This window comes from Condylura cristata, unplaced genomic scaffold (genome assembly GCF_000260355.1).
Source record: "Condylura cristata isolate star-nosed mole 26May11 unplaced genomic scaffold, ConCri1.0 scaffold00044, whole genome shotgun sequence".
NCBI lineage: Eukaryota > Metazoa > Chordata > Mammalia > Eulipotyphla > Talpidae > Condylura > Condylura cristata.
The window spans coordinates 2,217,526-2,243,174 of record NW_004567145.1 but is presented as its reverse complement, the minus strand read 5'-3'; the positions used below and the strand labels follow the sequence as shown (position 1 = coordinate 2,243,174).

Sequence of the window (25,649 nt, the reverse complement as noted above, 5' to 3'; positions counted from 1 at the left end):
TTTAAAAAAAAAAAATGTTATTTGTATTATTTGCTTCTTTAATTCATTTTTACTAACTCAAGATTTTCTAATAACTTTTACAAAATAACATTGTGTGTGTATTACAATACAGAGCAAGAGCTGCTCTGAAGGCAGTAGCTAGCTATCTTCACCAAAAAGGACCCCCCGTAACTTCTGAAATATGCTCTTGTGGGTGGGAAAGGGGTGGAAGGTAAAGACTGAAAAGGTAAAGAAGTTTCAAAATCCCTACTTTTGCCTTTTTTTGCCTTTTGTCATTCTTTTCTTTCCTTACTCCACTCCTTTTTTCTTCTTTGTCAGCATCTTTTGCCTTCTCCCCTGATAGCAGCTGTTCTGATCCCTGGGTCCTCCCTAACTGGTCTCCAGGTGACAGAAGCCCACTCCCTGACAGAGCAGGAGTCAGAGGCTCTGGGGCCAGTGTCAGCCGGGAGTTCAGTAGGACAGCCATGGAGCTGACCGTGTGCTCTCACACACACACACACACACACACACACACACACACACACACACGCATCCATTATTCCAGTAACTAGACATTCTGTTGCCTGCTGAGACCAGGCACTGAGAGTCTGCGCAGGGAGACCCCATTCAAGTTGCCGTCAGTGACTTAGTTACCTTGTAAAGGCTCAAAAATATAGGGGTGCTTAGTCTTCACTCTAAGGTTAGACATGTGCCTCTGCTGAAGGAGCTTGAAATTGAGTAAAATCCTTTTCTCCAGTTTTTTACACAAAATATTCACCAATGAGAGTGATAAGGATGAAGGAAGGGGGCCAGAATCATATCAGCAATTGGGACAAAATAATAGACTTTCGCCAGAGCCTTAGAGATACTCCTGCCACGTGACTCAAGCGTCAGCCGCGGGGTCTTAGGCAGGGTCTGTGCGGGGTCTGATGTCTGATCCAGAGACTGCTGAGGAATGCCAAGCATGCTTGCTGCAGGCACCGTGCGCCTTTGCCTTTCCAAGATAAACAACCCAGAACAAAGCTCACTAACTTCTGCACACATGGAGGGGCCACGTGACCTACAGCGTCCCCATTGTGCCTGGGTAAGGCGGAAGTGATGGCCTCCCTCTGCGCTCTATCACACTTTAACAGATCGGGGACCTGGCAGGGCTCCAGGTTCTGTGTGGCTGACACCCACTCCTGTGTTCTACTCCCCAGTTCCCGGTTCCAGGTCAGCTCCTAGCTGGCCCCACAACAGATGGGCTGCTCAAACTGCTCCAGTTTGCAGATTTTTCTCCCCTCTAAAATGAATACAATATGTTTCAAAATTTCAACCAGATCTTGTGAAAATATGAGCAGCCAAAGAAATTTTTTTGGTGTTATGGTTGTACGGTTTCCCAGACTCAGGGAGAGGCATGATTTGTGCTTTTCTGGCAATCACATGGCCTATTAATTTTTCCAGTTTAAATTTAGGGCAGGCAATGGAAAGAGAATGAAAAAACAGATTTCTATTTGGGCTGTGTGTATCTGGTGGCGAGTTAACCTTAGCACTCAACATGGCATCATGGCATCAATAAGGCAGTTTGGTGTTGGGGGGGGGGAGGGTCGTGGGTGGGGGGAGGAGCTCCTAGACCAGAGCATGAGAACAGAATAGGAGCCCAGATATGAATTAGAAACCTAAGAAATGTGGCCTCCGATCAGCAATGTTCACTGGGCCTTGATTTCCTCTTCTTACAATGACCTCAGAAGAAAGCTCTCTGAAGCCTCTTCCAGCCCTAACATTTTTATAAACAGCCCTTCACAAAGGTGAAGGGCTGTTTGAACGTCCATAAGTATTAAGTATCCACTCTGCTCTTTAATGTCTTGGTGTTATGATCACAATATAAAATAGAAGAAATACAGACTCTACTTAAAGTAGATAGCCTCACCTCTCAAGAAAGCATCCAAACAAAGGTTCTGAAATAAATATTAAGGGCTGTGGGATTTGTTTTACAACTGGAAGAGGCATGGCCTCTGGTTTGCCTTCAATGTCTGACTTTTAATATACTGAACCCTGACATTTGTGAGGCAGTGATATACCTAGGTCTGTGTTAGATACCATGGGATCACCAAAGAAGGGTATATCCAGGCCCCTTCCAAAGTACTGATCACACTTGCAGAGGCAACACTGACATAGGTAGGAAACTGAGGCAAGATTAGAAGCAGCATGTGTCAGTAAGATAAATGTCAAAGAACCTTGGGAGCACCAACAGCTGGGAATGCAGTCCCCTCCTCGGACTCAGTGAGGAGCTCTTATGATTCTAAGTCATAAGAATACTTAAGTGCAGGTTCCATTTAGACTCCAGAGCAGCAGCTCTGAGCTTCACTGAGTATCAGAAACCCCCAGAGGAAGAATCCAGGCCTGCCTTCCTGTATCTCAAGCGGTAGCCAGGGTGGGACCCAGGACTTTGCCTCTCCAGCAAGTTCCCAGACTGTGCTGAAACGGTGTCCCAGAAAAAAAAAAAAAAAAGTTGCAAGATGCCAAGAACGCTTACCTTAAATTCAAGGTCAGAGAAGCCCCTCTGAGGAGAGAGGAGGTGAAAGGGCTTCACAGACCAAGTCCTTCATGGGCCAGGGCAGGACCTGTGGGGTTGGGACAAGAACCTGGGTCATATTGAGCAGCCTGACTTTCTAGCTTGAAGACTAAGGTGGAAGCAACACAGACCCTTTCTTCAGAACCAGACCCTGGGCGGCTTCAGGGCCAATCACTGTAGGTTCAGTGCCTCTGGCATTTCAAAGCTGGAAATAGTAGCACTGACAGGGCTTTTCCAGTTGTGCCTTGCAGAGGTGGCCACTGATTCCCAGTAGGCCCTGTGGCTCACTTAGAAACAAATAATGTCCTACTGAGGTGGGAGTCCCCTTTGTAGTCATCAGTTTGCCCTCCCTGTTCACCTCTACAGTTCTGAGGCTAGAGCTCTGGTTCACCAACCCTGACTATTTTTTTTAGTTAAATTTTTATTTATTTTAGTATTTTTTATTTTATATATATACATTTTATATCTTTTTTTCATTTTGTATACATTTTTTCATCTCAGTTGTAATCTCTGTGGACTTCCCACCACCACTTCACCCATGTGCCATCACCATAGTCCCATGCGCTCTTCCTGCCCTAGTTATGGTCCTGTTTCCCTTTCCTCCCTCATAGAATGTCTCTGGTTTAAAGCTGTTAGTTTATGTTTTTTTTTACTTTATTACAATTACTATATACATATATATGTATGTATTATTTTTCCTGATCCCTTATATTCCTGCTATGAGTGAGATCATCCAGTATTTTTCTTTTTCTTTCTGGTTTATTTCACTATGTATAAACTTTCCAGCTCCATCCATGTTGTTGCAAATAACATGTGTTTATCTTTTTGACTACTGAGTAATATTCCATTGTGGAGTTTGACATTTTTAAGCAGCAGAATCTTAGATTTCATGTGGACTTCTTCATATTGAAGACATCAAATGTTCAAACTTAGAGCCTTCTGGCCTCGTTTTCATGCAGCATTTCCCAGAGGCAGGTGCCGCCTGGGTCCCTGCATCTACCCAGTCGACCCCACCCTCTAAAAAGCACCTTTCCAGCTAATATGCAGTAGTCCATCATGCATGTCACACTCCAGATGCCTTGTGAACACACTTGTTCACCAGACCATGATTTCCTCTTCTAACAATGACCTCAGCAGAAAGTGCTTTAAAGGCCCTTTCCAGTCCTGAAGTTTTATAAATAGCTTTCACAAAGGACACAGTTCTTCTCAAGAACACATTTTGAGACCCATTCTTGCCTTCTCACCTGGGCACAGGTCTGCCTGCCTCTGCCCACCAGGAGCCTCTGACACTTCTGCTCCCTTCTCCAACAGGAGGCCTATGTGATGGCCAGTGTGGACAACCCCCACGTGTGCCGCCTGCTGGGCATCTGCTTGACTTCCACTGTCCAGCTCATCACTCAGCTCATGCCCTTTGGCTGCCTCTTGGACTATGTCCGTGAGCACAAGGACAACATCGGCTCCCAACACCTGCTCAACTGGTGCGTGCAGATCGCCAAGGTAAGTCTTGAGGGAGCCTGACCAGCAGCGCATACTTCATGGGGCCTGCAGCTGCTCCAGGTTGGAGCAGCCACACTGATAACATGAACTCTTCTAAGAAAGCACAGGGGAGGAAAGAAAGGCCAGTGGGAAGCCAGCAACAGGTCTCCACGCAGGATGACTGAGCATTGCCAAAGGGTGTTTCTACAAGGCACACAGCCTGCGTTTTATTTTGCATACAGTTGAATTGGCTCTCCTTTGCTTTCTCATCTGTGCTTGTGCCCCTGTATGTTATCAATCTGTTCGTTCAGCTGGGTTTGAGCAATTTTTTATTTATTAGGCTTCAGTGTGGTTTCTAGTTACTACTGTTCTTATTTCTTGGTTGTTCTTTCTGTTGAATACCATGGTTGTTTGTAGCAGAGGAGAGGTGGCTTGCACACAGTCAAGGCCTGATGAGAATGGCAGAGGCTGAAGCAGGAGGCTGGTGGTGAGTGCTGTGGAGAAGGGCAGGTGCTTGCAGGTTGGAGAACTGAGGTAAACAGGCTTCTGCTGCTTGGCTCAGATTCCTCTCATGCCCCTGTCAAAGCACTGGGTCCAGAACAAGGCACAGGCAGGGAGTGCAGACAGGGCCAAGTGACCCCCTGTGTGTTGAGGACGAGGACAGAGCAATGATCCAGGTGGTCAGCTCCTCAGACAGCATCAACTGTACTTTACACTCATCTCAAACTGCCCCTCTTGATCCAGCTTGTGTCAGTCATGCAGCCCAACTTGTTACCTTCTACTGAGAGCAAATATACTTTCACTCCATTTAAAGGGTTTGTAGGCAGGCCCTCTCTCTAAGCTGGCATAGTGACCCTTTGTGATCCCTTCCTGTGGAGCTGTGTTTGGGGGCATCGTGGGGCTATAGAGGAAGTAGGGAGAGACCACTCACCAGAACTGGTCCAGGACCTCACTGCTCGCATCACTTCTGGTCGATAGGTCATCAGCCCTGCTGGGTGACTCAGGAGAGGCCTCTAGATGTGCTTGCTCAACTCCCAGCAAACATAGAAAGTGATTAAAGATAGACAAAAACATGTTCAGGGCACTGCTCAGCCGGTCATTGCCCATGAGACTACAAGACAAGCTCATACCAAGAGCAGCGACCCCAGCGGCAGCAGGCTGTCATCTGAAACAGGTTTGGCGCCAGAAGCTCAGCTCCGGCGACATCCAGACAGCAGCATGTGGATGTATGCTCCAGCCATCTTGTGTGGATTTTTCAGTGGTAGCTACTGGAACTTCCCCAAGCTCCTGGAAGGAGGGACCCTGCTCCTGCACCACTGTGATTAGTGGTGTTTCTGCCATTCCCGTGAAGTCATGCCATCCTCACTAGATACTGGTCCCGGACCAGGGGGTCTCAGGTGCCTCCGATGCTGAGGTTTTGTGAAAATCTTATGATTTCTGTGTGTAACTATTCGTTTCCCATGACTGCCATGACAAATTATAAAAACTTGGCAGCTCGCCACAGAAGTGTGTTCTCATAGTTGCAGGGGTCAGAAGTCCGAATTCAAGGAGTTAAGACATGCTTCCTGCCAAGGCTCTAGGGGCAAATCCTGCCTTGTCTTTCCCAGTTCTAGTGGTTCCAGGTGTTCCTTGGCTGTGGCTAATCACTAATCTCTGCTTCCATCCTCAGACACTTTCTTCTCTTAAAGAAAAGTCCTTTCTTTTAAAAGACACCAGTGATGCCTAAATCAGGGGATGACTTCATCTCAAAATCTTGAACTAGATTTGAAAACCCCATGTTCAAATATGGTCACATTATAAGGTGCTTGGTGAGATGGAATGTGGGAGGACTCTCTGCAGAGGTTGCTGGGAGAGTTCGTTGGCCCAGAGTATCTGAATATAAAATTATTCCTCATACTCTGACTTCTAAACTGAGAAGTTGCTCCTCAGCTTTCTTCCCTGTTTATCTGAGGCAGGAAATTGAAAGTATTGCCCTTCCTCCCCAAGCAGCTCTTTTAGCATTTATCACACCCTGGGAAATCTGGTTTGTTTGCATATCACCAGAGTCTGTGCCCACCCAGCCACCCTGCAGCTGGGCCCTGTAAGAACAGGGAGTCACTGGCTACATCCCACCCGCAGGACTGTCAGGTCCACACTCCTGTGGTTGTAGCTCCCACCTGACTCATAAGGCACAGCTCACTAGGGCTGCCACACAGTTGTAATCCTTCTTGAATAGTTCATGTCATTTCTCAGACCCACTAAGTGACGCTCCCTGTGATGGCCCACATAACCTCTGGGAGTTATGCCCAACACAATTCAGGTAGACTCTAGATTCATCCTGACACTTATAAAATCCTGTGCCCTCAGCTCAGCCAGAAGCTTAGTCTTTCTGTTTCCCTCCCTTTTCGTAAAGGGTTCTGCATCTGTCCTCCTGGGTGATGAGGGTGCCCTATTCAGCCACAGGAACATTTGATACTACACTATTGTTCTCGGATTCCATTTCTGTCCTCAGACCTTAGCTAAATTAGGTCGCAGTGATCAGTAATATTTACCCTGATAAATGGCCTTACCAGGGTCATTATCTTAATCCAGGTCTACATCTCCCATTCCTTTGTCTTCTTTTTTTGATGAGCTTTTCCCCTCACTCCTTTGCAACCAGGCATTTAAGTCTGCCTGAATGTTGGTCTGCATAAATGGAAGTTTATTAGACCCCACCCCCAAAATTAGCTTCTAAAGCACACCAGAAAAAAAGTGCAAATGCTGTAATATGATGGTCCCCACTGCAGGGGAAATTTCAGCTTTACCTGGGCCCACTCCAAGCTGAATTGAGTTTCCAAGGCCTGAAAGTTTTCCAAGACATATATGCATTTCCAAGACATATATAAAACATCATTGACAATTGTTAGTTCAACCCACTGTGCCGCCTGTTTTACTGTTTCGCTCTCCTTTGATGAAGTCTGCCATATTGTGTCAGCCTGTGCTTTGTATGTGACAGATGTGCTTTTTCATTCACAAGAGAAACTTTATTCCACTGTATTTGAATAATTGTACTGATAAAGTGTCTGTCCCAGGAGAAAAAAGGAGATAATGTTTTCCTCAATTGTAAAAAAGAAATTTGCTCTTGGGATAGTGACTGTTTATCTCAATATTAAACAATTTCCTATTTCAAAGTTCAAATTGAAACTACCAGAAGCTGGTAGTTAGTGGCTGACTAGAAACTAAACTCTGGGAGTTATTGACTTCTAAATGTTCTATGTACATTCATAAAAGCATGGACTATCTTAGGAAGCTTTCTAAATGTTAGAACTGTTACACAAGTTTCTTGTCCTAGCTATCCTGCAAAGAAGACAAATAAAATTACATCACCAAGAGCCTTCCTGGTAGCCTAGGGTTAAATCCCAGCACTTTTGGCCAGTGTTCGATCCCCGGGCAGGGAGGTGACCCACATGGTGCAGCAGACCTCTCCTGTCTCACCCGCAGCTCCCCTCAGCAGTATTTCAGTCGATCCACCTGTTCTTCTCCCCACTCTGTCTCTGGTGAATCTTTTCACCCCTGAATCTATGGTCTACACCCAAGTGTTTCTCTACACTCACACACACAAGCACACAAAATTTAAATAAAATTTCACCACCTAGTCAAAAAAGAAAAGAGGTAACTTAGAAAGAAAATTAGGATGGACTTGGGAGAGCAGAGGAAGCCACACCCTCTTGAAACATAAAATGAAGTAGATTCTGTTCTCCAAATATAAACCATGAACTTCCAGAGATAGATCTGCTATCAGCTGGAGATATCATCCTTCCCTAAATTCCTGGCTCCTGAGGCCTGAGAGCCTCACTCAACAAAAGTAATTTAGTGCCTTCAGAAAGAGTCCCTCTTTCTGGCTACAAAAACAAGTTGATAAATCCCAAACTATATTCCATGGTATGATAATGTCAGAAAATTTTCTGATCCAAAAGATTTTATCATAAATTCAGTTTGGAAAATGCTGCTACCAAACAGCACTCATACTTTGGGGTTGCACGGTGCTCATTATAGTAAAGTCCTGCAGTAAATGAAGCAGTGTAGACTGTGACTAATCCAACATTTCCCAGACTTTTTGAACAAGAGGTTTCTTGTGACTTAACCCAGATAAGATCTCACTGAATTGGGTTTTCAAACAAATGATAAGGTTTAAGATTCTTGAGCCCCGGTCTTGGTGAGAATTAACAAGTATGGGAGGGAGAGGCTCTCAGAAAAAAAACTGGTTTATGGGTGTCATTCCTAAACCTCAACTTTGTAAGCAAAGAACTATGCTTAATTCATTTTATGAGATAAAACTTATAAGGATAAACCTCAAAAATATTTCAGTCCAAAGGCTCCATTTTCCTGATGCATGCAATGATTAGCTTGGTGCAAGCTCTTCTGGAAAGTTCTGAGGGTTTTCACTGGACACACAGTCTGTCTTTGGAGCCGTCTGAGCTCATGAGTTGCTAAAAGGAAAAGGGAGGAGGTGGAGGGGATGGTGAGCCCAGGGAAGGGAGGGAAGGTGATCCTCCAATTCTTATGTAGCCAGAACATTCCAGCCACTGTGATTAGTTCTGGTGCCACCAAGAAACCCACGTTGACAAATTCTCACATGGTGGGAGATAAGCGGAGGTGTAGAGACTGTGCTAGAAGGAGGACTGTGCCCCTTGAGACAGACGCCATGTTAAACAAGAGACCTAGTTCTATGGGTTCCACATGCCAGCTTCCTGGGTGGTAGGCTCTGGCTTTCGCCACCCAGGTCTATCTCAAATCCCCAAGGCTTTTCCATACTCTAGATTAGGATGTCATAAAGGTAAGGTCCAGTGCTGCCTGACCTCACTGACTAGTGTGCACCCCAGTGTGGAAACCTTCCACTCCACAACAGAGGGCCAGAGAACACCCTTCAAGCACACTCTGTGACTACCTGGTAGCAACAGGCCAAAACACAGACTCTAGTAGTGACCACTTATTTCTGTTATTTGGACTATTTATTTCATTTACTCTGGAACTATTATAGTGAGTCAATTAGCTAAATGATCACTTTACAGTATGCCATTTAAAAGCCAGAGTTGCTGGTTACTGTGCCTGTCGAGCATATTCATCAACCTTTAGACATTTCACTTAGTTATTTCTTCAGCATTAATCTGTTAGTGTTAGGTCGCATGTGAAGTGTATGTGTATGTGGGTGTGTGAGACAAACTTGAGTAAAGAAAATGAATCAATAAAGAGTTAACAAGGTAGGAAATGCCCTGGGCAGAGCTGAGTGCAGAGGACTGGACCCCAGTGACCACTGAGAAGGTGACATGGAGATAAGCGAGGAGGGTAATGATGAGTAGTAGTGCCAGGGGAAGGCAGGGATGAGGAGACCTGCAGGGTCTGAGCGCAGCCAAGACAGACCTGCATCGGGAAAGTAAAGATACTGCTGAGGAATTTATTTATGACAAGAGCTTTGAAGGAAAACATAACAGAGTCGAGGCTAGACATGATGGCAGCTAATTCAAGGTCATGGCAAAGGGGATTGAACAGAGAGGTTGGATTTGGCATTTAGGAAGCTCACTGGCTAGGTGTGACGCACTCTCTGCCAACAGAAAGACGCCACGATATATCTTCTTCTGGGCCCTTTATTCTTCTCTCTTCCTCGCGCGCGCGCCTGCCTCTCTCTCTTTAGCTTTCCTCCTCCCTGCTGCCTTCCCCCCCCCCAAGTCTGTTATGGCAGTTGCTTAAATAGCATTCATTGACCAATCAGAACACTGCTCATGTGTATATTGGCCAATCAGAGCACTGCTCACGTGTACATTGGCCAATCAGAGCACTGCTCACGTGTACATTGGCCAATCAGAGCACTGCTCACGTGTACAACAACCATATGTGGGCAGGACACACAACCAGCATACATTGATCACGCGGAAGCATATCCAATAAGATTTAACTTCCTTATACAGGCAGGTGTTGGCGTATTTTGTTTTTCACTGGCTAAAGACCAGGCGCCATTTTGGCTGCTGAATCATGGGGCTGGGGTCCCGGGCACCCGGACAGCTAGGCATTTAGTTCTTAGCACTAGTGCCTGGAGGACTCTTACTGAGCTCCAACCTCAGTACTCTGTGGGTAAACTCATTTCATCCTCTGTAACCCACTTGGTATGTGGGGAAACTGAGGTATGGTGTGTCTCAGTGCCAAGGTGTCAAGTCAGTAAGCAAGATCTTCAGGATTGGATCCCAGACAACTTTGCTCCCACGTTCATGCCGTTCTGCAGAATGTGATGGCACAGCTCAGCTGGAACAAAAGGCCATGGGCTCGCTTTCCTCCCTTCTGGCACTGGTCTCAATGGGAATGGGAAGCTCTGCCTGAGTTGAGGGCAGGGCTCAGGGGTGGGTGCTATTGATTTTATATCCAGAACTTCCTGAAGCCTTTCCACTCCTACTCTCTGCATTTCATGCCACTGCGGCAGTGCTCTCCTGACTTCTCCATGTGGTGGCTCATGTAACAGAATAAAGCGGATCCTTTTCCAGCCTCTCGCTCTGCTCTCCTTCCAAGATTTGTAGGATACCACGGCCCTGGGAAAATGGTCTTTAGATGAAACCCAGTCACCCAGCCCTTCCTTCTTCCAAACTGGTGCCAGAAACATCTTTAACATTCGTGAAGCACACACCCATGCTCAGCTTTTGCACATTGAATTTGGCTCTTTAAATTCCATTTTAACATTGGCATTTCAAAATTCATCCTAACTGTCCTGTAGTAATTAACAAAAACAAACATATTGAATTAAGTTAGAGCGAGGCTCTCAGAAGGATCAGGAAATGTGTTTCCCCGGGCAGCTGTACGGGATATGCTGACATAGCTTCCTGTGTGTCTGTTTAGATGGAGTTCAGAGGCGCTATCACAACTTTATCTTTGGTCACTGGTTAAAATATAACTCCATGGGGCACTGAGGTGGCCTTTCAAAGGATTTCCATAGTGTGAGATAGAGACAATGAATAGGGTTTCATCCAAGTTCAAATGCATCTAATCTCACTGTTCCAAAATTATCTCTGATTTAAACCTCACCGACTGATTGCTGTGCTCTCCGGGATATGTAAGTCACTCTTTCCCAAGTCTCCTCTGATGACTGATGTTCTGAGAAAAGATCACAATTTATTAAAGTTTCTCTCTCTTTAAAGCCCTGAGGGGTGAGGGATGGGGTGGAACTAAGTCAATTTATTAGATTTGCCCAGCAACATTGGCATATTCAGTGGCTTCGGGCCAAGGGGTGGGTGTTATTTGGGGAGACAAATTGGGAAGGGTTGGCATAACAACAAATTTTAGGAGCTGCAAGCAAATTTTAGTTGGAGGCCCCAGCAGGGAATTAAGGGCATAACCTTGGGGACTCGGAAGATTTGTTCTATGGATCACTGTCCCCACCCTGTGGACCCTTTGGGCATATGGGTACGAGGACGACAAGCCCCAAGAGGCTTCCACATAGATGATTTCTGGACTGTGTGGCACCTCATTGGTGCCTATGGCAGTCAGCTATTGTCACTCATCAGTTATTGCTCAGTAAACCTTAGCAAAATATTATCATTCATCAATTTACTCCTCAAAAAACATCAATAAAATGTGCCCAGTATACAAGATTCTCTTAGGAATTTGAAGAAGCAGAATGAAAGTTACAGTAGTTTAATGAAGCTGGAAATAACCCTCTGAAGTTCTCCTTATGGGTTTCATCTACCCACAAGACCTACAGATTTTAAATAAAGGGAGAGGGATGGGAGAAGTTGATTGGTCCTCATGTAAGGACTTTATTACTCCACGTGTGTGCAGCCCTGCACAGTGCATACATGTGCAACACATACTTGTGTGTGGATCACACATGTTCCACTGAGTGCAGCATTACCTGGTCCACACAATTCCCACATGATACTGTCCACAGAGGAAGTCTTCAAGAGCAGAGTGCTATAGCAACGAACAAAAGAAAGATAGTTGGAAGGGAAGAGAGGAAATAAGAATGGAAACTAGGAGAGAGGAACACAGAGTGAGACAGAGAGACAGAGCACAAGGGAGCGCGTGGAGCCTCCAGTGCAGCTGTTGGGTCTCACCCAGCGGGAGGCCCAGCATAACTAACCCATTTGAAAGGGTCATTTATTTATTTAATAGAGAACTTACTCTTTTATAAGATCAAGGGGACTGAGCACAGAAACAGTCAGGGTCTCAAAGGGGAGTCAAAGGGGAGAGTGAAACTGCTGAAAGGAGCCAGCTTTGAGAGGGGAGAGAGGCCACGGAGGACCAAGAGGGCAGCATTGGCTCAGCTGGGCAGCATTGGCTCAGCTTCTGCTGTTACTCTCTCCCCCTCTCCACACACCATCCCTAAATAATAATTCTCTATTTTTAAGTGCTATTCTAGAACCTGTTGGTTCACTCTTGAGGAGACATGAGTCCTATTAGCCATATTTCCTGGCACAAGAGGAATCTTAGGCTGTTTAAATAAAATGGCATCTTATTCATGCAGGAGCCTCCCAGATAATACAAGGGGGGAGGGAGTTTTATCTCTCAGCAGTGATTCTGACACAACCGGATGTAGAAGCAGTCAGGCAGGGTTTGGGAGTGGCTTCTTAGGAAAGCTGCTCAGTAACCATGTGATTTCCATTGAAAAACAACAAGAGAAGATACAGTGGATAAAAGTCTTCTCTACTGTAGCAAATCCCATAAAACAGGAAAACATGGGAGTTGGCTGCACAGCACAGAGAAGCATCGTCCCCACACCTGGCGAGGGCAGCCTGCCTTCCCGCCCTCGCATGGTGTCAGCCAGGGCAGGTGGGGCCAGACAGGGAAGGAGCCTGGTGGCATGGTGGGCAGGAGGGCAGTACCTGAGCCATTTCCAGCCAGGCTCTACCCAGGGTTTTGTCACTGCCCTCTGCCACTTGGACCATCTGGGCCCGAAACTGAGTAGCTGAGTGAAAAAGAAAAAGTCAGCTAACTCAGTAGCTAGTTATAATTTCTTGCCTTTCATCTATTTGATAGTTTCTAGCACTTAGAAGGTACAAGTTGGTGTGTCCTCGAGGGAGTTAGTTATATAGATAGGCTTCTCCTGACATGGAAACGCTAGGAGTTGAGCGTATATGACTTTATTAGGATTTTATTGCGGTAACATTGGGTTATAACACCATGTATGAGTCAGAGGTAGAGGATTACACGTCTTCAGCCACCATCAAGGCACCCATAGTCGTCCACCCTGAGCTAGGCTCCAGCTTCCACAGAGTGCCTTCAGCTGTGTGCAGGAGGACCAAGAGGTCTCCGCTGGGCAGCATTGGCTCAGCTTCTGCTGTTACTCTCTCCCCGTCTCCACACACCATCCCTAAATAATAATTTTCAATTTTTAAGTGCTACCTAGAACCTGTTGGTTCACCCTTGAGGAGACATGAGTCCTATTAGCCATATTTCCTGGCACAAGAGGAATCTTAGGCTGTTTAAATAAAATGGCATCTTATTCATGCAGGAGCCTCCCAGATAATACAAGGGGGGAGGGAGTTTTATCTCTCAGCAGTGATTCTGACACAACCGGATGTAGAAGCAGTCAGGCAGGGGTTTGGGAGTGGCTTCTTAGGAAAGCTGCTCAGTAACCATGTGGTTTCCATCGAAAAGCAATGCGGGGCACTCAGGGGGCTCCATGCCCTCACTGCTCAGCTCCATGCTTAGCCCCATGCCCTCACTGCTTGTCCCTGTTTTCAGGGCATGAACTACCTGGAAGACCGGCGCTTGGTGCACCGTGACCTGGCAGCCAGAAACGTCCTGGTGAAGACCCCGCAGCATGTCAAGATCACAGACTTCGGGCTGGCCAAACTGCTGGGTGCTGATGAGAAGGAGTACCATGCAGAAGGAGGCAAAGTAAGGAGCCCACTTGTAGACCAGTGAACGTTTCTTTGGTCGGGAACTACGTGGTATGGAGACATTTTTGGATGTCCGGATGAAGTCCAGCAGCTCGCTCATCCCTTGCCTAGAGAATCTTCTGCTAGCATTGGGAGCAGAGGTGCTATAGGGTGGGAGTTGTTGGCAGTGAGTACTGATCCTCCCAGAGGCCACAGAGAACAGGCATTCAGCTCCAGGCCCAGGAATTTTACCTGAAGTTCAGCTACTTCCCCTCACTATATTATCACATTTAGAGAAACAGCTAGGTAACACCACTGCTAATTTGGTGGCACACACCCTGAAGAAGGCCCCCAAATACAGGGAGCTCCCTATGTTGTTCTGCAGGTTTCCAGGATCCCAGTGACTCATGCCCTCCTGAGATTCAGCCAGGTTGAGGTGGAGCCAACTTCCTCCTCAGCTGGGTTTGGGAGTCCTGCAGGATTTCTCTCGTGCCAGGGCCTCCAGAATGGTCCAGATTAGTTCTACCCTTCGGCCTCATGTTGGCCTGCAAGATACAGGGCAAATACACACAGGGTTTGACCAAGACCAGCTCAACAGTTTGCCCAGGGGCCAAAGGGCCTTAGCTGTGGTGTCCACCTGACCAACTCAAGGGCCAGATAAAACAACCCCGTTGTCTGCCAGACTTAAAGCGTACCGTGCAGCTGAGATGGAGTGCTAAACTGTGTGGTCAGTAGGAGACCTGGCTTTTCCTTATTGATCACTTGTAATTTGTCCAGAGTGATTTAATTCTTTTCAACAGAGGAAAGCTAGTAATTGTCATATTGTTTTATCTCTCATCATTCCAAGGTGCCTATCAAGTGGATGGCTTTGGAATCAATTTTACACCGAATTTATACCCACCAAAGTGATGTGTGGAGCTATGGTGAGTGGAAATTTGATGCTAATGAATGTGTACTGAGGCTCAGCTGGTTTGGCTTGCTCACTGATTTACATTATATGCTCTGTCATTCAAGAGTTTTCTCCCAAGACAGTGACTAATAACAGTGTAATAGTTGTTGTGTGTCTGTTACACTAAGGAAACATGGCCAAGGAAGTTGAGTCTAAATTCCACACTAAGTGTCACTGGGGTCTCAGTGAACTTGTCCAAAGAGAGGGGCATGGGGGAAGTGAGACTTAACTCAGGAAATGTCCTCATCTGCAATGTCAGGCTAAACCTGACTTCTTGTCATGAATCCATAGTGAACAGAAGAGAAAAGACCATAGGGTTCAAGGAAAAAGTTCCTGGTAGAGAAAGGAAGTCTTGTGGTGATTCACCCAGACTATTGTTTCCTGTAATGAGCTGGATTTTTTGTGTGTCAGAGGGAATGCTTGTCAAAAAGGCAATGAGGATGTGTCTGGGAAAAGCAAGAAAAGTGAGGTGGGGTTTGCTTCTGACTCTAAGAGCCTCTCACTCTCAGGTCTGTATCTCTGTTCCCAGGTCCAGCTGTCCACTGCACAGGTGGGATCTCTCCAGAGGTGCTGCCTGTGCTCCCACCTCACTGCTATTGTACAAGAGTCTTGTCTTTAAAGAAAATATTCTTGCCTTTTAAGAGTTACTGATTGATTTTCAATGGCCACTGTTAACTTCAGCTGCCTTCACACTCAGTGCACATGTCACCTAGCAGTCTTCTGAGAGACTGTAGACACTTTGCCCTCTGTGTTAATATGTGAGTCATAAGCCTCTCCCTCTCCTCAGCTCCTTAAAGCAAGGAAGAACTGTGAAGAGGAGCAGTCACTCACCTTCCTAGAAATGTATATTTGAGACAAGCAATATTGAAAAAAATTTAGTCATTAGTATAGAAATATTCATTCCAATTACCCATTTAGTATTTCCCCCTTACAATTATAACCCCCCCCAATATTCCAAATATATTTTTTATTTCCTGGATCTTTGTCTCCTCTGTTAAAAAGTTGACTTAACAAAGACAGACATACTTGTGGATAAAACGGTCTATTTTCTATAGACCTGTGAGCTAACCTGCATGCAACCAATGAACTAGATAATGAAATAAAACTGTTCCCAGGCCTTGTTATTTTAAGATGTGTCTTCTCTACTCACTCCTGGGTTCTTCCCAGAGTCTTCTCCCTGTCACCACTCTGGCCAGCCCCTCTCTCAGTGACCCACCAGGTCTTCTCCTCCACCTGTTTGGCACACTCTCATCTATTCTCCAGACAACAGTCAAAATACATCTTTAAATTGTATCTGACTTTCACTTCTCTGCTTAACATCTCTGGTTTCCCAAGTATATTTCAGATCGTCTGACCATGACTGATGAGCTGGTGGGTGGGAGCTGCCCCTTTCTCTCCCCAAATTCCAATCGTGGTTGACAAGTAGAAGCCCACACCTGGTCCACGTTTGTTGACTAAATGAAAATTCCCTTCAGGTCAATGACTTAACTGCTCTGACTGATTATAACTGTTAATAGAAAGCAGCATCACAGTGGTGGTGCCTTTCACGTTTCCATTTCAGTGCAAACTATTGTCAGTGATTATGATCTGGACTTGTTGGATCATGAACCTGGAATTTTAGTTTAATAAACATATCCTTTATCCCATTCTCTATTCCAGTCAAGGGAAAATATTTTAATAAGTTAGACAACTGTGTGGTCCATATTGGAGTGAAGAGAGAGGATTCACCTCACCTTCCAGTGTCATCCATAACCCACACCAGGCACACACACTCTTTCACTATTTGTCCCAAACCCTGAAAAGCTTGCTTTCCCATGGGAAGTCACTGGCATGTTGAAACACAATATCAAACCTAATTACCTGACTTTGTGGATCTTGAAATGAGATTTTCTTTTAAGCTCATGTTGACTTCGTGGTGGGCAGGATAGAAGAGTCTATTTTCTTGCCCCAGTGCTATTGTTCTCCTTCTCCTTCCAGCCTATATGTTAATTCAGGTCATTGTGTTCTGGAATAGCATCTGCAGAACTCTAGCAGGTCTGTGGTAATAGACATCTGGAAGTCTACTGCCAGTGTCAGACCCCTGGGGCCACAGTCAGCCCCACCTAGTCACCTCTAGTGGGACCAAAGTACCTTCCTTTTCCCAGTGGGAACAAGCTCTATACAGCAGTGTGTGTTTCTAGAGAGAGAATTCCACCAAGAGAGACATGAAGAGACAAGGGCCATCAGAATTAGAGATTATCTGAAAGAACACCAATTCTAAAATGACTACAGTTTTTTTTTAATAATTTATTTATTTATGCTTACAGAACTGAGGTACTGTAAGTGGGGAGGTAAGAGGATTCAGCAGAGGCAGAGTGAAGAGCACAACAGGCAGATCGACCGAAACACCCTGCTGAGGGGAACAGTGGGTAGGCCAGGAAAGGTGCCGGGGATTGAACTCGTGCTGCATTGACTTTGGAGAGGTTCATAGTGCTGCGCCTTAATCCACTACACCATCAGGGAGAACCCATACATAGAGTTTTATTTTTTAAAAAAACATGGTAATTGATTGTGAAATTAAAATTATTGGATTTTGATATCTATCCAAAGGAAAAGATTTTTTTGTTTCTTGGTTTATTTTTGTTTGTTTGTTTGTTTGTTTGTTTTTAGTTATTTGAAGACTCACATTTATAGCTTTGTTTGGAATCCTTGTCTTTCCACTTATATAGAAGTCACTTAGAGCAGAAGTTTGAGTGTGTCGCTCTTCGCCGTAGCATAAGAAGTTATTAAGGTGGTTGCATTGTCTGCTGTCATTACTAAGTATTACCATGTCTTAGCTACTTAGTGTTTGTCAGGCAGTAAACTAACATTTCAGTTGTGTAACCTTATTTGACCCTGAAGACCATCACAAGAGGCAGATACTGTCATTGTCTCACTGCAGAGAGGTAAACAGTGGAAGCGAATTTCCCAAGGCCACAGAAACATGGGCTTCTCTATAGCAGAAACAGTAGGAATGTTGATGACTAAAGACAAGGCACCTGGTCACTGATGACTAATGACTGACTGCTTCATCTTCTAGGAGTCACTGTTTGGGAGCTAATGACCTTTGGGTCTAAACCTTATGACGGAATTCCGGCGAGTGAGATCTCCACCATCCTGGAGAAGGGGGAGCGCCTCCCACAGCCGCCCATCTGCACCATTGATGTCTACATGATCATGGTCAAATGTGAGTGGTCCTAGGGCAGTCTAGCCCGTGGCTGACCTCAGCATAGGAATTCCTGGCTCCTGGAGAGCCATGAACTGCCCTCACCAGATAGTCCAGACCTTGGGCTGTCTGAAAAATTGCTGTCACATTCTTTAAGACAGACACTTGAGTCCAGAAACATCCATTAAAAAAAAAAAAACCCTCACACATTCTTCTGGAAGCATTCACTTGACTCACTGACATTTGCCCATGTTTGCAAGCAAATAAATAAAATCAAAGCCTCCATAAGCCATCACACCAAAATATTCTGTTCTCTAGTTGCTCACTGAAAAAGCTGCCCACACTGGGAAGTCTGTTACCAGATACTGAATGTTTCTAAATGCCTAACAATGAATAAACAAAAAGGAAAATAGAATCAACATTTCTGCTCAGATTTAAACCTTTCAAATAGTGGATTTATGTGAAGTCCTTTGCAGTTAGCAAGTAAACATCTTAATCCAAATAAGAATGTGTAACTTGATTAACACATTATTCCAACAGAATCCCCAGGTCACTTGTGTGGTGAGCGTTTACACAAGGGAATCTGGTAGAGCCAAATTAATGTAAATGTTAGTGCCTTTCTGACCTTTGACCACAAAGTTCATCTATTTTGATTTCCTAGCTCTGCTCTGAGGAACTGGAATCCAGAGAGGTTACATGACTTGTCTAAGGTTACATAGCAATCTGATTTAAAATAGCTTGACATCCTGCTGCTTGAAAATAAATGTGAAACCTCAAAAGCCTGAGGATTTCCAGCTGATAACTGTTCTCCTGTTTAAGCCAGGCTTAGGTCCTTTTGTAACCAATGCACTAGCATGGTTAACAGAAGTGTCCTCCAATGGAAGGCACTGAAACGGCCCTTCTTTTTTTTTTTTAAAGATTTATTTATTTATTCATGTGGAACTGGGGTATAGGTCAGAGATGTGGAGGGTGAGAGGATTCACCAGAGACAGAGTAGGGAGCAGAACAGGCAGATCGACGAAGTATACTGCTGAGGGGAGCAGCAGGTGGGTCAGGAGAGGTCTGTCTCGCCATGTGGATCTCCTCCAGGGCAGGCGGGAATCCCACTCATGCGAAAGTGGCTTTAGCTTCTTAGTGCTGTGCTTTAACCTACTGTGCCACCAGGGAGGGCCTGAAATAGCCCTTCTTACACAATGCATGATCATTGAGCACAAATACAATGAAATGAGCAGAATGATTGAGAAAAATTCCCAAACACCAAGGTTCTCAGGGTCTTTGGATTTATCTAAATGACATCTAATTTCCAGCATTTAATTCTGCTTGGTGAGTATCCCGAGGGTGGATGTCAAGTAAGAACTGTGAGCCTAGTCACAGGACTGGATCATCAGAGTCCTAATTGAGCTGCTGTATCGCAAAGGTAGTCACACCTGAATACTGACCCTAGAAGACTAGGTATAGAAAGTTACAGGATAATATTGTCATTCTGATTCGCTGTATTGTGTTTTCATGATCTTTAAACAGTAATCCAGCCAGGACTCTGTCACAAAGAATAAGTGTCTTCATCCTTTCTAGTCTAAAAGTATTTTACTGTAATTAGTTTTAAGCAGTGCCTCTTTCTTGTTTCTTTAAGAGCGCTAATGGTGCTGTTTGCATCTATTTCTTCATTCCTTCCCAGGTTGGATGATAGATGCAGACAGTCGCCCTAAATTTCGTGAGCTGATCATTGAATTCACCAAGATGGCCCGAGACCCCCAGCGCTACCTTGTCATCCAGGTACAACCTGCACTCTCATTCTGTTGGAAAAGTCTTTCTAACAAGCATCCGAATCATGTGGCCTCGCACAGCATCCCTGGGCTAGCTTCTACTGTGGCAAACCAAAGCGTCAGCTCAGTCCAGTGGAGAAGCGGAGTCTTGTATGTTCAGGCAAACCTGACCTCAGATATGTGCTTCTCCCCTTCTAATGTTAAGTTAGCAAAACCAGGCCACGGGCAGTTTAAAGATTCAGTGAAATAATATATGCAAAATATATTGCATAACACCTAAAAGTTCTGCTCAGCAATTCCTTTATGTGTGTGGGTATGTATTATGTGTGTGTGTGTGTGTGTGTGTGGTTCTCTGCCTATAGGCTTTTCTCCAGTACCAGCTCAGTGTCCTAGGATTCAACACAATTCTGACACTTCTACTCAGGGATATTATTATATCCCCAGAGTGAGGGTTCAGTCCTACAATTGCCACCTCACCCACCCCAATCACAAGGCCACTAGTCCAGTCACCAATCACTAGAGCTTTGCTTCCGACTGACTGTAAATCAGAAGTTTCCATGAACCCCTGCTTGAATTTAACTAATTTGTTAGTGTGGCTCACAGAACTCAGGAAACCTGGTTCCTGACTAGACTAATGTTTTTCTTAATAAAAAGATATAACTCAAGACCAGCCAGGAGGGCAACATACTGGGAAGGGACACAGCTTCCACCCTCTCAGGGGGCACCAACCTCACAGATTCTCCTGTCACGTACCAATCCACAAGTTCTCCAAACCCCATCCTCAGGAGCTTAGGGAGGTCTCATTACATAGGCAGGGCTGATTAAATTACTGACCTTTGATGACTGATCGAACCCCCAGACCAGTCTCTTCCCTGGAGGCTACAGTGAGGCAAAAATTGCCAACTCCCTAAACACAGGGCTTTCCACTGGCAACCAGCCCCCATCCTTAGGTTCTTCCGAAAAGTCACCTTTCATAACTTAGGATCTTCCAAGGGTTTTAGGAACTCCATGCCAGCAACGGGGACAAAGACCAAATACACATTTCTGATAAGTCACAAATTTACAGCACCTAGCAGCAGGTACACCCTCAATAAAGGCTGATGCTGCTCTTTCTTTTCCTTCCTAAGCAGTTTGTCTCACTTTAGGAACTTTTATATATCAAAGAATTTTCTTTATATATTTTTAAGATTTACTTATGCATACAGAACTGGGTTACAGGCCAGAGGTGCAGGGGGTGAGAGGATTCACCAGAGACAGAGTGGGGAGCAGAACAGGCAGATTGACGAAGTACACTACTGAGGGGAGCAGCAAGCAGGTCAGGAGAGGTCTGCTGTGCCATGTGGATCACCTCTGCGGCCAGAGATCCAGCTCACACTGAAGCGGCTGCAGCTTGCTTACAGTGCTGTGCTTTAACCCACTGTGACACCAGGGAGGGTCCATATCAAGGAATTTTCAAAGTTTTCATTTCAGGCAAGGAGGTGAGTGAGTGTGAGGAACAGCTGTAATTTCTGGAACCAGGGGGATTTTTATTTAACTGACAAACCTTTAGGCACCTGCTAACAACAGATCTCTGTGTCTGTAGCCAAGAAATAGAATAGTATCTCTCTCGACCTTTCTAATAGTCTCAAATCTCACCCCAGGGGGATGAGAGAATGCACTTGCCAAGTCCCACTGACTCCAACTTCTACCGCGCTCTGATGGATGAGGAGGACATGGAAGATGTGGTGGATGCTGACGAGTACCTCATCCCTCAGCAGGGCTTCTTCCATAGCCCATCCACATCTCGGACGCCCCTCCTCAGTTCTCTGGTAGGAAACTTCCACTCGTTTTCAAATTGGGTCTACTGGTTTGAACCAACTGAGTTGTAGAGAAAGTGATCCCCACCTAGGGAGTTACATGTGACAAAGTGGATTGTCACCATGAGGTAAAACCCAAATCAAATTGAATCAGGTAATTGTAGTCGTTATTTTACTGCCTACGCAACTTGACGGTCATCATTTTTAGGTCCAATAGAGAACAAAATTAAATCAGAACGAAAGCTAGTTTTTCCAATGCTAATGAGCCAACACAAAACCAAGTAAGTTTAAAACCATCTGCTTCTTGATCCCACTCCTGCAAGCATGCCTCATGGGCTCTGTTTCTTTTCCAGAGTGCCACCAGCAACAACTCCACTGTGGCGTGCATCGATAGAAACGGGGTATGTATGAAGACCCACTGAGCCATTATTGGGGCTCTAGTAGACACTGGCCTGGAGGCTCTTGGTTTTCCTCCTGGAAACCGTGGCTCTCTTCCCCTGTCCTGAGGCAGCAGTTCACCATCACTTATCCCCTTATTCAAAGCATGGTTCTTGGACCTGCCACCGCACCAAGGAGCTTTCTAGAAATGCAGATTCCGAGACCTTGCCCAGACCTGCTAATGCGGGGTCTCTGGACCCCAACCCTCTGTGCCTTAGTCAGCCTTTCTGAGAATACTGATGCATACCTTATGGGACCTTGTCTGCACCCACACTGACCCACAAGGAATCATCCACCAGCCACATGTGGCTACTGAAATTTAAATTTTTATAGGGAAAATTAAGTAAACCTAAAACTAGGTGTCTCCCACGTATGAAATGTTTAGTCACATGTGGCTGTGGCTGCCACATGGAGGAGTAGAGGCCGTGGTCATTGGTCATCACAGAAAGCCTGTAGAGGTCGTAGTCGTTGGTCGTCACAATGGACTGCACAGACCAGGGCCATCTGCTGGGCTCATAAGAATTAGATCCGTCCTCAGCCCTTCCAGTGCAGATGCATTGAACAGGCTTGGGTGGTGTTACACTGATACCTCTAACCTTCCGCAGCAGAGCTGCCCCCTCAAAGAAGACAGCTTCCTGCAGCGCTACAGCTCGGACCCCACCGGCACCCTACCTGAGGACAGCCTGGATGACTCTTTCCTCCCTGTGCCTGGTGAGTGGCTCCAAGGCTGTCAGTCCTTGACCTGTCCCTGGAGCTGGCCCCACACCCACCCATCTGACCAGAGGTGGAGATGGGCACAGAGAAGGGGGTTGGAGGCAGACAGACCCAAGCACTGGGCAGCACGCAATGCAAGGGCATCTGGGTTGTCTGCTAGAGGTTTGTTTTTAGGGTGAATCTGCAGCTTTTCTAGAATTTGAAGCAATGATATGTGGGGGGACATGGGTGTGAGTGTGATGTGTGGGCCCGAGGCTAAAAGTATGTGTGGTGTGCCTGTGAGTATGTGTGTGTGCTCTGTGGGAGAGTGAGTGTAGGTATCAGTGTCGGAGCGAGTGTGAATATGTGAGCATGTGTGGACTGATGTACATGTCAATTCTGTGTGAGCACTCGTGTGAGAATGTGTGAAGGTGTTTGTCAGTCTCCATCCCTGTTTGCCAGTCTCTGTCCCATGTTTGCCAGTCTCCGTCCCTGTTGTATCCCTGGGCTACCTTCTTGCCATGTGAAACACACGTTTTCCTAATAGAAACTATCCCTAGGTACTCCCAGTCTGCATGTATGCACATGCACACACACACACACACAGACAGGCTATCCTTAAAGAACTTTTGCTTGGCAAAAGATAAATGTGTCCATTATTTGAGAAGTAGAGTAAAAAGCAATGTTTATTCTACAGCAACAAAAGACACTGTCGCCCCCAGGCTTCCTACCTGTGGTAGTCCCTCATTACAGAATATCCAAGGATGGGAGAGGCCACAATCTTCTGCTTAAGACCATGCTTTGCTGATGACTTTACCTCTGGTTTCTTTTCATTTTCAGAATACGTAAACCAGTGTGTTCCCAAAAGGCCTGCAGGCTCTGTCCAGAACCCTGTCTATCACAATCAGCCCCTCCATCCAGCCCCTGGAAGAGACCCTCACTACCAAAATCCCCACAGTAATGCGGTGGACAACCCTGAGTATCTCAACACCACCTGCCCTTCCCATGTCAACGGCTCCACCCTCTGGGCCCAGACAGGCAGCCACCAGATCAGTCTGGACAACCCCGACTACCAGCAGGACTTCTTTCCCAAGGAAACCAAGTCCAATGGCATCTTCAAGGGTTCTTCAGCTGAAAATGCAGAATACCTTCGGGTAGCACCATCCAGCAGTGAATTTATTGGAGCATGACCGTGGCCATACAAATTCCAGATGGTGGACCCCCCATGGACCCAACCATGGCAGCTACTCCTAATCACCAAGTCCTGATCAAGTCCATGTTCACTCTTGGACCATGAACTGGCTTTCCCATATTTGCTGTGACCTGCCAATCTTTCCACCAGGAAGCCCTCCACTCGGATGCAGCACAGGGAATTGCAGGTATATCCCTGTGACAGTCCTATGTCTTCAAACTGTAAAGCTTCCATAAAAAGGCATCCAGCAAGAATGTTGTCCATTTGGACAAAATTCACCATTAATTGAGGTATATTTGGAAAAAAAAAAAAAGCACACAACTATATATAAGGAGTTTTCTTGCTTGGGGACCTGTGGGATGTTTAACTGTAGTCATTGACTTTGTTTTTAAGGGGCTTTTCTAACAAGGAAGAAGCCCACTCAGAGCACTTGATGCACAAGTTGGTCCAGACCCAACTGTGACCTAGAAGCAAGAGCCAAAGTCTTCCAGCTAACACTTGACTTCACTGGCTCTGTGCTGACTCTTCCATTGTGAGACAATTAAACAGGAAGCCCTCCACATTGCAAATAGGCCTGATCAGTACTGGACCCAACCTTGGAAGTACAAAGGATAAGCCACTTCGACCATTCCTGGGTGAAAAGAAAAGGAGGGGATAGAGTTCATCCTCAGACTTTTATACAAATGTCTCCATGGTATTTGCTTTCCTTTCATTGAACTAGTGTTTTCTAATTGTAAGTATTAGACTTACTTGTTTATTTTCCATTCCATTGTTTTGAAACTTTATATACTTTCCCTATCGGCAAGAGGAGACGGTACATTGAATAATATGAGCAAGGCCAGCTCATATTTAATTCTTCAGCATTTGGACCAATAACCTTTAATTATGATGGAAGACAATGCAAAAGCTCACATGAGAACATGTCCCAAGATTTGAGTTTCAGATAAATACATGAAGTCCTTTGGGCCAGGAGATAAAGTGGAAGATTCTGGAGGAAAAAAAAAAACAAAAAAAAAACAAAAACAAAAAACTTTAGAACTTTTTTAGCCTCTCCCCAAAAAAAAAAAAAAATTAGTTTAGAATACACTTTTCTTTTTACTTCACTTTAAATGTTTTTACTCAAAAGGTACTAGGTTGGTCCCTGGCAAGCTGCCCCAAAGCCCCTCCCTGTGCTTTGTGAATAGAAGCATCCAGGTTCTGAGGCAACTATGCAAGAATTTAGAGCTTTCCTCCTAGGAAATAAAGATAGCATTATGTAGTGTCAAGTTTGAAGTTGAAGATAATGCATTCACAAAACCTACAGGTACTTTAGAAGGAAAAAAAAAATTTCCTCTTAAAGTAATTTCCCTGTAATTAGGGTTCCAGCTAGTTAGGACTCCACCTTTATCCTCTCATCTGAGTGCCCCTGATTAGTCAGCGGCAATCTCTGGCGTTTTCAGTGCTCTTGGTCAGCATCCATCATTTCAGTTTACCAGTGAAGACGTGTTTCAGAAAATATTTCAGCCTACAGACACATAAAAATTTTCTTTTGGCTTTTAAGTTATTTGTTGACTCTCATATGGATCAGGGCCACACTGTTTTGTTACCAAAATGTTTTATTTTGTCTCCATGGAAATATAAACCATATTCAATTTCATTCTGTTCTCCAATACTCTTGCATACCTGTACCAGTCTGGGCATTGCTACTAAAGATACAAAACTAAATAAAACACATTTTCTGTTTCCAAGAAATTCACAATTTGGCAAAAAATGAACTGAAATACTGACATTAAAACAGCATGACAGATGCCAGGTAAGACACACC

At 45.2% G+C, this 25,649-nt stretch overlaps 1 protein-coding gene across 2 annotated transcripts in view; it reads left to right on the top strand.

Moving 5' to 3' along the window:
* EGFR (epidermal growth factor receptor) overlaps positions 1-24,882 on the top strand; it is a 69,182-nt gene extending 44,300 nt beyond the window's left edge. Inside the window, exons 19-27 of one of the 2 annotated variants that reach the window (XM_012733957.1) lie at positions 3,845-4,030; positions 13,694-13,849; positions 14,678-14,753; positions 17,838-17,984; positions 19,639-19,736; positions 21,367-21,534; positions 21,876-21,923; positions 22,569-22,671; positions 23,494-24,882. In XM_012733957.1, the coding sequence (XP_012589411.1) occupies positions 3,845-4,030; positions 13,694-13,849; positions 14,678-14,753; positions 17,838-17,984; positions 19,639-19,736; positions 21,367-21,534; positions 21,876-21,923; positions 22,569-22,671; positions 23,494-23,843 (1,332 nt within the window). In that variant the 3' untranslated portion in view covers positions 23,844-24,882. Of the gene's footprint in view, positions 1-3,844; positions 4,031-13,693; positions 13,850-14,677; positions 14,754-17,837; positions 17,985-19,638; positions 19,737-21,366; positions 21,535-21,875; positions 21,924-22,565; positions 22,672-23,493 lie in introns of both variants that reach the window. The other variant, XM_004694512.2, reaches the window with a different exon arrangement.
* Positions 24,883-25,649: the final 767 nt, after the last annotated feature.